General features: G+C 42.2%; 1 protein-coding gene across 2 annotated transcripts in view; it reads right to left on the reverse strand.

Moving 5' to 3' along the window:
• NUP93 (nucleoporin 93) overlaps window positions 1-12,342 on the reverse strand; it is a 113,011-nt gene that overhangs the window by 34,178 nt on the left and 66,491 nt on the right. For both annotated transcript variants that reach the window (XM_045891088.3, XM_064581161.1), the window contains 2 exons: window positions 6,592-6,654; window positions 1,288-1,416 (listed from right to left, as the gene is read on the reverse strand). In XM_045891088.3, coding sequence (XP_045747044.1) covers window positions 1,288-1,416; window positions 6,592-6,654 — 192 coding nt within the window. The remainder of the gene's footprint in view (window positions 1-1,287; window positions 1,417-6,591; window positions 6,655-12,342) is intronic.

Below are 12,342 nucleotides of genomic sequence, written 5' to 3' on the forward strand. Positions count from 1 at the left end.
CATTCTGGCTGCTGTGTTGAGAAGATATTGTACAAGGCAAAAGCAGGGAGACTAGTGTGGTCGAGCACCTGTAAGATGGTCCCCCCCCCCCAATCCCCACCTCCTAGAATTCAAGCTCCTGTATGATCTTTTCCTCATGAGTATAGGCTGGATTTAGTGACTTACTTTGAACAGAGGGAGTTTACTTTCATGATTAAGTCACAGAAACTCTGGTTTGTATCTAGGGAGCACTTTAGCTCTCCCTCAGATCCCCCACTCTTGCTCCAGGGGAAGCAAGTTATTGTGTTGTGAGCAGCACAAGAGAGAGACCCACATGACAAGAACCGGATATTCCCAGCCAAGGGCCAGAGAAAACCTGAGGCTTGCCAAGAGCCACATTGAGTGAGCTTAGGAGTGGACCCTCCCTGAGTTGAATCTTGAAATGATAGCTTCAGCTAACACTTTTCAAGAAACCCTGAGCCAGAAATACCCAGCTAAGCTAAATGCTTGCTTGCTGCCACTACAGTTCGGATAATTTGTTAGACAGCCATATTAAGTAAAACCAGCAGTGAGGAGGCTAGTTCAATAATCTGAGAGAGAGATGATGGTGGTTTGGACCAGAGTGCTAACGCTGGAATAGTAAGAAGTGGTTGGAGTCTGGTATTTTGAGAGTAGGGTTAACTGGACCTGCCAACGTGAGAGAGAGACTAGGTGGGAGAAGGAGAGGACAAAAATGAATCTGAGGTTTTTGATCTGAGTAAGTGAAAAATTGGACTGCCGTTTATAAAGATGATAAACTCTGTGAAAAGAAGGCTGGCAAGCTGGCATGGGAAGGGGGATGGCAGGCAGTTCCTATCATGACCCAACTATGGACATGGAGAGCTTGAGATGGCTATGAGACACCCAAGGAGAGCCAAGAAGGCCACTAGATAAATGAGTCTGGGGTGTAGGGCTGCAAGGTAAATCTGAATCGTCAGCATAGAAATGGTATTTAAAGCTACAAGCCCAGATGAGATCAACAGGGCAGTGATTGAGGGAGAAAGCACAGGTCAACGACTGAGCCCCAGGACACTCAAACATCTAGAGGTCAAGGAGCCTGAGGACAACTCAGCAAAGGAAGCTGAGCAGAAACAGCCAGACATGCTGGAGGAAATCCCAGCAAATGTGGGCATCCTGGAGGCCAGGGGAAGAAAGTGTCTCCAGGGAGATGGTGATTATCTGCTCCAAGAGTGCCAGTAGTCGAGCAGATAAGTATTTCTTGACCTCACATTTTTATTAGTAGAGGCCTATCTTTTAGACTCAACCTACCTCACTTTCTTGAGTAAAGTCCAGGGTATCTTCTCCTGATGCCAGCAGTGTGTGGAGAATTCGCTGTTTCACTTGCTCCCACTCAACCAGCATGGACTCTCGATGGTACTCCTCAGCCATGCCAAAGGTCTGTTGGAGAGGAAAAGAGGGGAGATGATCCAAACGGGAAAACAACATGGTTTCCTTCAAAGTTCAACGGAGACTCAAAGCCCCTCCCATGATCCATCTTTCTGTAAGCAGAGCAACAGCGACCTACTTTAAAAATTATCCTTAGAGTCTAATGCATTAAAAAAAAAATTTAATAGTGCTAAAATACTTATAAAATTTACTTAACCACTTTTCAGTGTACAGTTCAGTGATGTTAGTACATTCAGACTGTCGTGCAGCCATCCACAGCTTTTTTCATCTTGTAAAACTGAAATCCTGTCCCTGTTTAACACTGACTCTCCACCTTCCCCCAGTCCCCAGGAACCACCACTCTACTTTCTGTCTCTATGTTTTCGACTACTTCCAGGTACCTCATATAAGTGCAATCATACAGTGTTTGTCTTTTTGTGATTGGCTTATTCCATTTGTATAATGTCGTCAAGATTCATCCGTGTTGTAGCATATGCAGCATTTCCTTCCTTTTTAAGGCTAAATAATATTCCACTGTGTGTGTCTATCACATTTTGTTGATCCATCCATCTATCCATGGACACCTGAGTTACTTCCACCGTTTGGTTATTCTGAGTAATGTTGCTATAAACATGGATGTACAAATATCTCTTCAAGCTCCTGCTTTCAATTCTTTGGGGTATATACCCAGAAGTGGAACTGCTAGATCACAGGGTAATGCTGTGTTTAATTTTTTGATGGATTGAACAGTGTTTCCATAGAGGATGTGCCATTTTACATTCCCACCAACAATGCACAAAGGTTCCAGCTTCTCTACACCCTTGCCAGTACTTAACTATTTTCTGGGTTGTTGGGGTTTTTTTTGGGGGGGGGGGGGGAGATAGTAGCCATCCTAATAGGTGTGAGTTGATTTCTCATGGTTTTGATTTATTTACATTCCCCTAATGATAATAATGTTGAACATCTTTTCATGTGCTCATTAAGATAAATACCTTTTTAAACCTCTGAAATTAGGCTACATATTACAAGTGATAGCATGTCACAGTTTAAAGTGAAGTACTTTTCTTGGATTATAAAAATCAATGGTTTTTAGTAAACATCTAGGAAAAGACAAAAACAAGAGAGTCTCTCTCAATGTCTTTATTTTTTAAGAGACAATAATACTTTCATAGGAGGAAGCAAAACAGTAAAAGAAAAGTGGCACTTCCTACGACTGGGTCTCCCACCACTCTACCCAAAGTGATCCAGAAAATGTCTGGCAAACCTCACGCCTGTCTAGTGGTAATATTGCAGGTTGTTGCCAAAACAAAGGTGCTCAGAAAGAAAAGGAAAAAGAGAAAGAAAGGAAAGAAGGGAGGAAGGAAGGGAGGGAGAAGACAAAACAAACCAAAACGTTCTTGAAGAAATGAAAGCAACTTATAAATACACTGAATCATGACCGTTCTTAGCCTCTTATTCTTTAACTGGCAGACTGGGTTTCCCAACAGCTTCAGCCCACTTTTCAAAAAGCCATTTCATTTACAATCAGATTGGCATCTAATCAGGCAGCACCAAGGGAATGAGTATTAGTAATGCCTACTTTATTTCTGGCAACACAGATAATTTATACTGATAATATCCATATACATGAGCCCTGGGAAACTGTCAGAAAAATCATATACACTCTTCCTACAAATTGGATGTTTTGAGTATGGACCAATATTTATTAAAATGTGAAAAAGACAAATAGCAGACATACACAAAATGATTAGGAAGAAGGCTGGCATATCCTGCAAGTCTGATTTTGGTCCATCTATCAGTGAATCCCTTCTCTAATATGTATTCTGAAGACACAAGGAGAAATGACAATCATGAACTTTAAAAACAGTCTTCCACCTCGTTTGCTTCTCACTGGAGTCAGGCAGAATGGACTATTCCAGTCAGTTAGACTGGGGTGAAAAAATACCCAAGGCAAAAATCATTTTCTCTTGTTACATTAGTGAACTTGAATATGAGAGCTATGCATTTTGAATAGAAAGAAGTATACTAGAACAGAAAGGTGGTGTGAGGCGTAGGAGAAGGGGTGGTTTCCCTAGAAGATATCGAGAAATGGTGCACAAGTGAACCACAATTTCTTCTCAACTCTTCCTATTTAGTGGTCAAACCAACAACCTCCACAGCCTTGAGCCTCTCCCAGCAAGGGAAAATGAAGGGCAATGTGGCACGGGGACCAGGGTGGGCAGAAACAGGGAGGTGGGGGAAGGCTGGCACACCACACAGCTTTCTGAGCCTGCAACAGGAGGTGAGGCACTGCCTAAGCTGTGGTATTGACCCACGACACCGGAGTGTCACAAGAGTTTTTCTTAAGGATAAGTCCTCTGGCTGGTAAAGAATGGCAGAATAGTGAAAGCCAACTGAAGAAAACAGACAGTATACTACCCAGAGAATGCTGTTGATGAGGACAGTGGGCACAGACTTCCAGCATCATATAAGGGTTAGAGTGACAAGAATGGGAATTAACCAACACCTGGTTCATCAGGCTGCCCACCTATGTGCCAAGAACTCCTGTTTCAAGAACACAGGAAGTACTCTGAAAACTGGCAGCTTTCTGGGCTCAAATCCTCAGATATATCTGAGGAGACTGCCAGGCTACTCATTTACAAACAGCCCCGCAACCTCAATGAACAGCACTGTGGTTCCATTCATCATTAGTGTGATAAGGAGCTTCAAATAAAAATAAATGGCCCGATATTAAAATTCTCTTCCTTTGACCATGCAACCCCTAGCTTATCTTAATTACATTCGAGCTAATGAACATCTAATTTGTGGGCTAATCAGAGATGATCAGCCACCCATCTGCCCTATTTCAGCCTATTCCCTTTAGACCCAAACTGAACCACTGGATTAGGTGCAAAGAACAATATCAACCAGGAGAGCTAATGAATGAGATTCAACAGAGCTACTAACTGACAACTAAGAGGAGTGAAGGTCTGAGGCAAGGTGAAAGGTAGGGAATAGTAGGGACAAGAAGCAGAGGAATCCAAGGGCAGAGAAAAGGGACAACCTGGAAGGGTGCATGGATATGCACAAATTAAAAGGAAGGAAAGACAAACCACAGAAAATGACAAAGCAGTGGAGAAATTATAAATTACACTGGACTCTTTCGAGTTATGTGTGGACATCTCTCTCTCTGCATACAGTTAAGAAAGGAAGGGCGCCTGGGTGGCTCAGTTGGTTAAGCGACTGCCTTCGGCTCAGGTCATGATCCTGGAGTCCTGGGATCGAGTCCCGCATGGGGCTCTCTGCTCGGCAGGGAGCCTGCTTCTCCCTCTGACCCTCCCCCCTCTCATGTGCTCTCTGTCTCTCTCATTCTCTCTGTCTCAAATAAATAAATAAAATCTTAAAAAAAAAAAAAAAAGAAAGGAAGACAGGAAGAGAACTGGGCAACTGAATTAAAAACAGGTGAGGAGCACTTGAACCCCACTTTCATAAAGGGAATAGGGAAATATGCTTTGACTTCATACCCATTTATTACTGAGCTGTTTCTGGCTTTTGGAAACTCTACATATGTTCTGATAATGTTGTTCTGTTTTTGCTGGGATGCACCAAATGGAATAACATAGGACACATTTGTGGTTTTGTAGCTTGTTTTCTTGGCATTTCAGCAGGACACTGGCAAGTTACTCAAACATGAAATTACCACCAAAATGCCAGGAAGCCGCTCACCTTTTGTTTGAAAATAATTCTTGCTCAGTGGTAGTCTGCTGGTGTCCAGACAGGTGAAAGGTCTCCCCCCAGGCCGGCTCCCAACACCGGAACATCTCCCTCAGAAACACATATGCACACATTCTGCACTGTGGTATGTCACTTAGATGTTTTGGCTGGCTGCACATTTAGTCTCAGTATGGCACAGAGACTGCCAATTCCAGAAACACATTCCGCAGGGTAAATGGATTAATAAGGCTCAGTGGCATTCGACAATCCTAATTTAATTTCACTGGTCCTTTACAGCAGGAGAATTGATGTTGGTGAGTAATTCACTCAAAGTGTGAACAAAGACGCCTTTATAAAAAAAAAAATTTTTTTTTTTTTTTTCCAAATCTCAAACTATTTCTAGGAATAAGTACTACTGCCAAAAATGTACTTAATAAAATTTTGGGGATTTTGTTTTTACTCTGATAGTTAAATGTACCAATCATTTAAATAAATGCTTTGGAACATCTTACAAATTAAGAGCTGGCAAGCCCCCTGCTGCCCTCTCTCTCTCTCTCATATCAGCCTTCCCGAGATAGTCCCACCTGCACAGAACATTTTAATAAAGCACACTGACAAACAGTTTTTAATTACTTTACACTACATAAGTAATTTTAAACTATGCAAATAATACATAAATATATTTCACTTGATATAAGAGTTATAAAGTAAACAACAGACCAGAGGTTTCCCCTTCAACCCTATGCACTTCTGCAGAGACATGCACTGCTGGCAGACTAGAGTGAACCCTCCCCAGCCTCCTTCCTGGGGACTGCTAACCTTCCTCTCCCCGCCCCCCAAAGGACTCCAGTAGCCTAAAAATAAAATCTCTTACTCCGTAATGGGATCTTCTGGAAAGGTTTTGATCTTCCAATTCTTGTCAGAAACAAATGGAGATAACACATGTTAGTAAACAATCCTTGAGTATCTTGAGGGAATGCCTGATGCAAAATAATGCTGCCCATATAATGGCTGCTCTGGCTGACTTCTTTATCATCCTGTGGACAGCTAAGCTGGTTTCCTTTTCTTTTTTTTTTTTTTTTTTTAAGAGCTTGGGAAAATTGTTAATGTAAAAGGTAACACAGAAAGTCAAATTGTATGATAAAAGGTAAGATTAAGGAAAATTACCCTTGATCATAACTGTTGTTCTGAAATGCTGGTTCAGTCAGCTGAAATCAAAATACCATTTTATATACCATAACAATGAAACCAAAGAATTGTCTGGCCTTCCACTTTAAGATTAATTTAATAATTAATTGACCATTCTGTTTCAGATGCACTTCAGTCACTAAATACAAGCAGAGTTACAAGCATGATTATCTTCCTCAAAAACGGTTCCTGTAGAACTCCCTCTGGTGAACTAAGTAGGAGAGCTGGGCCTGGACACAGGCTCCAGCTTCCAGAACACTGCTGCCCTCACAATGGTGTCCATCCTCATCTGGGTTCCTTTCTTACCCTCTTCCGGGACTCCTCAATGGCAGATAGCAGGGCATTGTCCTTCTCATTCTTCAGGAAGCCCTAGGAAAGGGGGAGAAATGACACAACTTAGGTTAAAATCAACCTTCAAATAATCAAAAGTACACTGTAGGGGAAAAAATCGCCATCAGGGTATCTGCTATCCTGCCCACCTTCACCCTGACAGAAATTTCTTAACTCAGAAACATCAAAATGGACGGTTTTTCCAGGTGTTTCCTAGTTTCTTTCATTTTGAGAGCACATGATGATTGTTAGAAGCTGAAGTCCCATGAAGCAGCAGCTCGAGTTTCACGTCCTATAAACATGTAAAATGTGAACTAACGGTCAAGACTGCCCTTCAGTATTTCTGAATGGCCTGGATTATAGACACAGCTTTGACTACACAACAGTCACAGTGCTTCTTTTTTTTTTTTTTTTTTAAGATTTTATTTATTTATTCATGAAAGACAGAGAGAGAGAGAGAGGCAGAGGGAGAAGCAGACCCCCCGCTGAGCAGGGAGCCCGATGCGGGACTCGATCCCAGGACTCCAGGATCATGACCTGAGCAGAAGGCAGACGCTTAACCATCTGAGCCACCCAGGCGCCCCCAGTCACAGTGCTTCTAACTGTCTTTAGTCTGTATTTCCCTGCTGCTTTTTCAATTCATTCTTCAATTTCTTCCTAACATCGCAGAAGCAGCACCATCCACTTGTCTGGGTGTTTTCCACTTATTGGTCAATGGCTGGGATACTCCCCCAAACAAACAAACAAACAAAAAACCCACACATTTCTTTTGGGGTTTTGCCATGTGCACTCCCTATTTCAGGCCTGATGACACTCGCTTCTTGTTTAATATATCTTGTAGTAATATAGATGGGATGAACAGAAGACCAAGATTGATTTAATATGCACAGGGCTAAATGCCTACAACACGCAACTACACAGTAACACGATGACAGACTTAGTTTCAAATCAAGGTGCCTCCATTTACTGATGGCATGAATTTAGCCAAGTCACTCAAACTCTCTCAACTTTAGTTTACCTGTATGTAAAATGAATTTTAAATGAGATATGTGATCAAGCGCTTGACTCAAGGTTCAATACACTTATTAGAATCAATGAGATTTAGGGGCGCCTGGGTGGTACAGTCGGTTAAGCATTCGACTCTTGATCTCAGCTCAAGTCTCGATTTCAGGATCATGAGTTCAAGCCCCATGCCCAGCATGGAGCCTATTTAAAAAAAAAAAAAAAAATCAATTACATTTAGATCTGTTGGTGACATCAAAGAGGGAAATGCCCAAGAATATGCACTCTCTGGGGGAATATAATACAAAGCGGAATGAAGCTAAAGTTTTGAAGACATGCTAAATTTTAAAACATTATTTGACAGTATTGAAAACTGTCATGGTTAGTTAATTTTTGACCACCTATTATATTTTTAACAAGTATAACAGTTTAATATATGTTGTTCAAGCAGTCCCAGATACTAAGTTGCTGATTCTCTAAAACAAAACAAAAGAAAACAAACAAGGGGAAAGGGCACTAAAATTGGGAATATAAATTTAAATAAAATATTAATCTTCATAGATTCCCCTGATTTCTTATGTACTGGCCCATGATTCTCCCACACCTGCTGTCCCACCCCAACCTGACAGTGCACTGGATTGAACAAGGACAATGGCCACAGCCAAGGAAACAGTTCCCTCATAGGCATCTCCAGGGCAGTCCCTGAGGCAGCTCTCGGGCAGCTCTGAGGGCACAACATGAAGACTGATCCAAATACCCACACTGCTATTTGGTGATGGGGTAGGGTGGGGAGAAGCATTAGTTACCTGCCTACTAAGGCAATAACCTCAATAAACCAGAGCACATAAAGTTAGGACCCCATGTGGTCCACACAGAAGGAGGCAGCTTGGCACCACATCCTTACTTCTGGCCAGACATGAAATGATGGGGAGGATTTTAACAGACCCTGTTTATACCCTTTCACAGCAAATGAATCAAGTCAACAAACAAACGTTTATTATAATTTCACTTTCACAAGGAGTCTTTAATGGCTAAAGCTAAAGGTTTTAGTATTACAGTTTATAAACAAAGCTATGGAATCATCATTGAATGTTGGTCCCAAACAAATGGCAGGCATAGATTGTGTTTTGTGGCACCTTTTCCTGGCTGCTGCTATGGGAGGTGGACTGTCTACGCAATCCACCTTTGGGGTGAGGGTGGGGGGTGATAACCACTGCCCGACAAGGCCTGGTCTTATTTTTTTCTCTCTAGTTGGGGTGGGGGGGGCGCTGTGCCAAGTGCCCCATGCCCTTTCTGGGCTTCCTCTGCTCTTCCCAGTGATCAGCCTGTCCCATTCCTTTAATGTACCCATGTCTACATGTAACCCATGCACACACGCGCACGCGCACACACACACACAACACAAATGCAAAGCAATAATCAGACACATTTGTTTAAAAGCAACATAATATGCTATAAGAAACACAATTCCAAATTTTCTAAGAGGTGTAATGTGAAATAGTGATGAAAGAAAGAGAAAAAGATACTGCTTTAGGGGCAGATGACTCTCTTGTTGAAAATATTCATTATAAACCCACATTTCAAAAGTCTCACCAATAAGTAAATCAAACACTTGTGCATGAGAATCAGATTTTAGACAGCGTCTACCTACGAACAAAGACCATGAGCCATTATGTACCTCAACAATTGGGCTTTCTCGATAGCACAAACTGGGCCCACAAGATACACAGATCTTGGATTTTAATTTTTCATCCTTTATTCCTCTCTAAAACAGGCTACATATCACATTTTATTTTTAAAAACCACACGTTAGTGGCCTATCTTTTGAAAAGAATCTTTAACAGAACTGTAACGTATACAGTCAGAATAGTTCCGGGGTCTGGGTGCCATCTAGTGGCAGTTACTTTCTTTTAAAGAATACACACCTCAAGGGAAAGTAACAAATTAAAGAACTAAATAGTTAGGCAGAAAAATACCTGCCTGGGCCCAAGTTTCCCACGGATCTCTCCCTCGACTTCCCTTTTCTACATGTGTTTCCTTTCCTTCCCACTGCTTCTGGGAGGTACCTCTCACACCCCACATCCCAGAGATATACTTTTAATAGCTCATCAGAAAATGGGTTTTCTGTAGGACTGAGGGCATGAGGGTGACCTGGGAGGTGCCTTTCTCAATGAAGACCCTGGTCACAGACAAGACTGAACAGCCCACCTCCCACTCGGAGATGCCAGCCATCTAACTGTGACCCTCAGAGCACCGCACCCTAACCCTCTTCTTGCCAACAAGCACTTTTTTTTTAAAAGATTTTATTTATTTATTTATTTATTTATTTATTTATTTATTTATTTATTTATTTATTTATTTGATAGAGAGAGAGAGAGTGAGATTGCGAGAGCAGGAACACAAGCGGGGTAGTGGGAGAGGGAGAAGCAGGCTTCCTGCGGAGCAGGGAGCCTGATGCGGGGCTCGATCCCAGGACCCTGGGATCATGACCCGAGCCGAAGGCAGACGACAAAGCACTTTGTAATTGCTCACAGTCTCCCACCCGACCCGTCTACTGCTGGTCCACTCAATAAAGAACATTCCACAAACATCTGCAGGCCTGCTAAGTAAGATAACTACTCCTGACTACCCCATCTGTATACTGCTCCTCACTGCCAGAGTCCTGGAAACAGACCCTCTTCTAACTGGCTCCTTGAATGGGTTTTGGTTTCAAGCTTTCTGTAACATATAATAGCTCCCATTCAGGAAGCAATTAAGGGCCAGACACTGCTCCAAGCAATTCAAAGACATTACTGCTAATCTTTTAACAATATGAAAAAACAGACATGATCACTCCACTCTGCCCCCATCCACCCCCTCTCCATTTTACAGGTAAGAAACAATCTCAGGGGCGCCTGGGCGGCTCAGTCGTTAGGCGTCTGCCTTCGGCTCAGGTCATGATCCCAGGGTCCTGGGATCGAGTCCCGCATCAGGCTCCCTGCTAGGCGGGGAGCCTGCTTCTCCCTCTCCCATTCCCCCTGCTTGTGTTCCTTCTCTGGCTGTCTCTCTCTCTGTCAAATAAATAAAATCTTAAAAAAAAAACAACAACAACAAAAAACAGAATCTCAGCATTTAACTAACTGGACCACAGTTTCCCAACCAGGAAAAGGAAGAGGCCAATTCAAACACAGTTCTGACTCTCAAGAGACCCAATGTTTCTAAGATAATAAGGGAACAGTGCACTTCTAAATCAAGAAAATAAGGAAAAGCTTCCTCTTCTCTCTAAAAAGACAGAGTCCAGGAAGGAAGCAAAAAATACCTTTAAATTTGTTTTCTTCGTCCGTTATCAGTTCCCTTTTACGAATGATGAAGTTGGAGGGTCAGAGAATACTAACTCTTATACCAGTACCAATAAGGGCTAACCCTTTCACTGCTGTGGGGATCACTCTGTACTAGGCGAGCGTTACACACATCTGGTTCTAGTCCTCGCTTTTAACTCAACACTAAACTGTGTCTCAGTGCTACTTAACTGGATCATACATTAAAGTATGTCCTTAAATAATATAGATTTAAATGCTGAAAGGGCCATTCAAGATGGTTTCTAGAGCCTCTACCAACTCTACAATGCTGTGGGTCCATACTAAGATCACCTAGTTTGTAGAATCCAAATTTTCTGACCCCTTTTCTACCTTTTTCCATTCTACCATACTGTCTCTATCACAGCAAATCAAGGTAGAATAAACAGATATTTTATGACTGCATATTTATTCTTTTCTTCCTCCTACCTCATATAGTTAGGGGAGGAATGAGACAGTAAATATCAGTTTCTGGCATTCCTTTCGAATGGTGTTTTTCAAGATGTGAGTCAGAACTCATAATTGGGTCATGAAACTGATCAGCACTTTTTTCAATCAAGTAACATGCAACAGAGATATGTGGTATGGGTAGATACTGTTCTGTGAAACTTTTCTTCCAATTATGTATACATATTTTTATGTATCAAGTGCATCATGGTATAAAATATACCTCTTACTATGGGTCATAGACAAAAAGCTGGAAATTACTGCTCTAGATGTCAACTCTTTGGCGTCCCAAAATATTACTATTTATTGCTGTGGAACAAACACCATACATCTGCCCAAGCAATATCTCCAGCTATGTGTTTTGTTTTGTTTTTTTTAAGTAGGCCCCATGCCCAGCTTGGAGCCCAGTGCGGGGCTCGAACTCATGACCCCGAGATCAAGACCTAAGCTGAGATCGAAAGTCAGATGCTTAACCAACGGAGCCACCCAGGCAACCCCCGCCATGTGTCCCACCTTTAACAGAGGAAATGGGCTGCCTTGTAATGTATAAAGGTTTCCCCCACTATCTGAAAGTAGAACATTCCTTTGAAACCTTTTGTAAGCCAAAAAGACATAAAGCAAAGAAGCAATTACCATTAATACATATGAAAAAATTTCTGAGTGTTCCCAGACCCCCAAAATAACCTCTCTCTGGCTTTTCTGATACCTTAGAGTACACCTTGTTAACGGAGGCACCGAATAAAACAAGATAAAGCACAGATGCTCACAGAGACAGTTCAAGGCTCTGGAGGCTGAGGCTGAGATGCTGAGTGCGGCTCTCAGGGGCGCTGCTCGCGCACGGCTACTGCTTGGGGTGTGTGCCACAAGACAAAGGCTGACGGCTGCTCTGCTCTTCACCTTTTTCGTAAAAACACAAGTCCGCTTTGGATTTCTTTTGGTTTGC

The sequence above is a fragment of the Mirounga angustirostris genome, unplaced genomic scaffold, assembly GCF_029215605.1.
Source record: "Mirounga angustirostris isolate CCGP_5_RB_7025 unplaced genomic scaffold, mMirAng1.0.hap1 SCAF_16, whole genome shotgun sequence".
NCBI lineage: Eukaryota > Metazoa > Chordata > Mammalia > Carnivora > Phocidae > Mirounga > Mirounga angustirostris.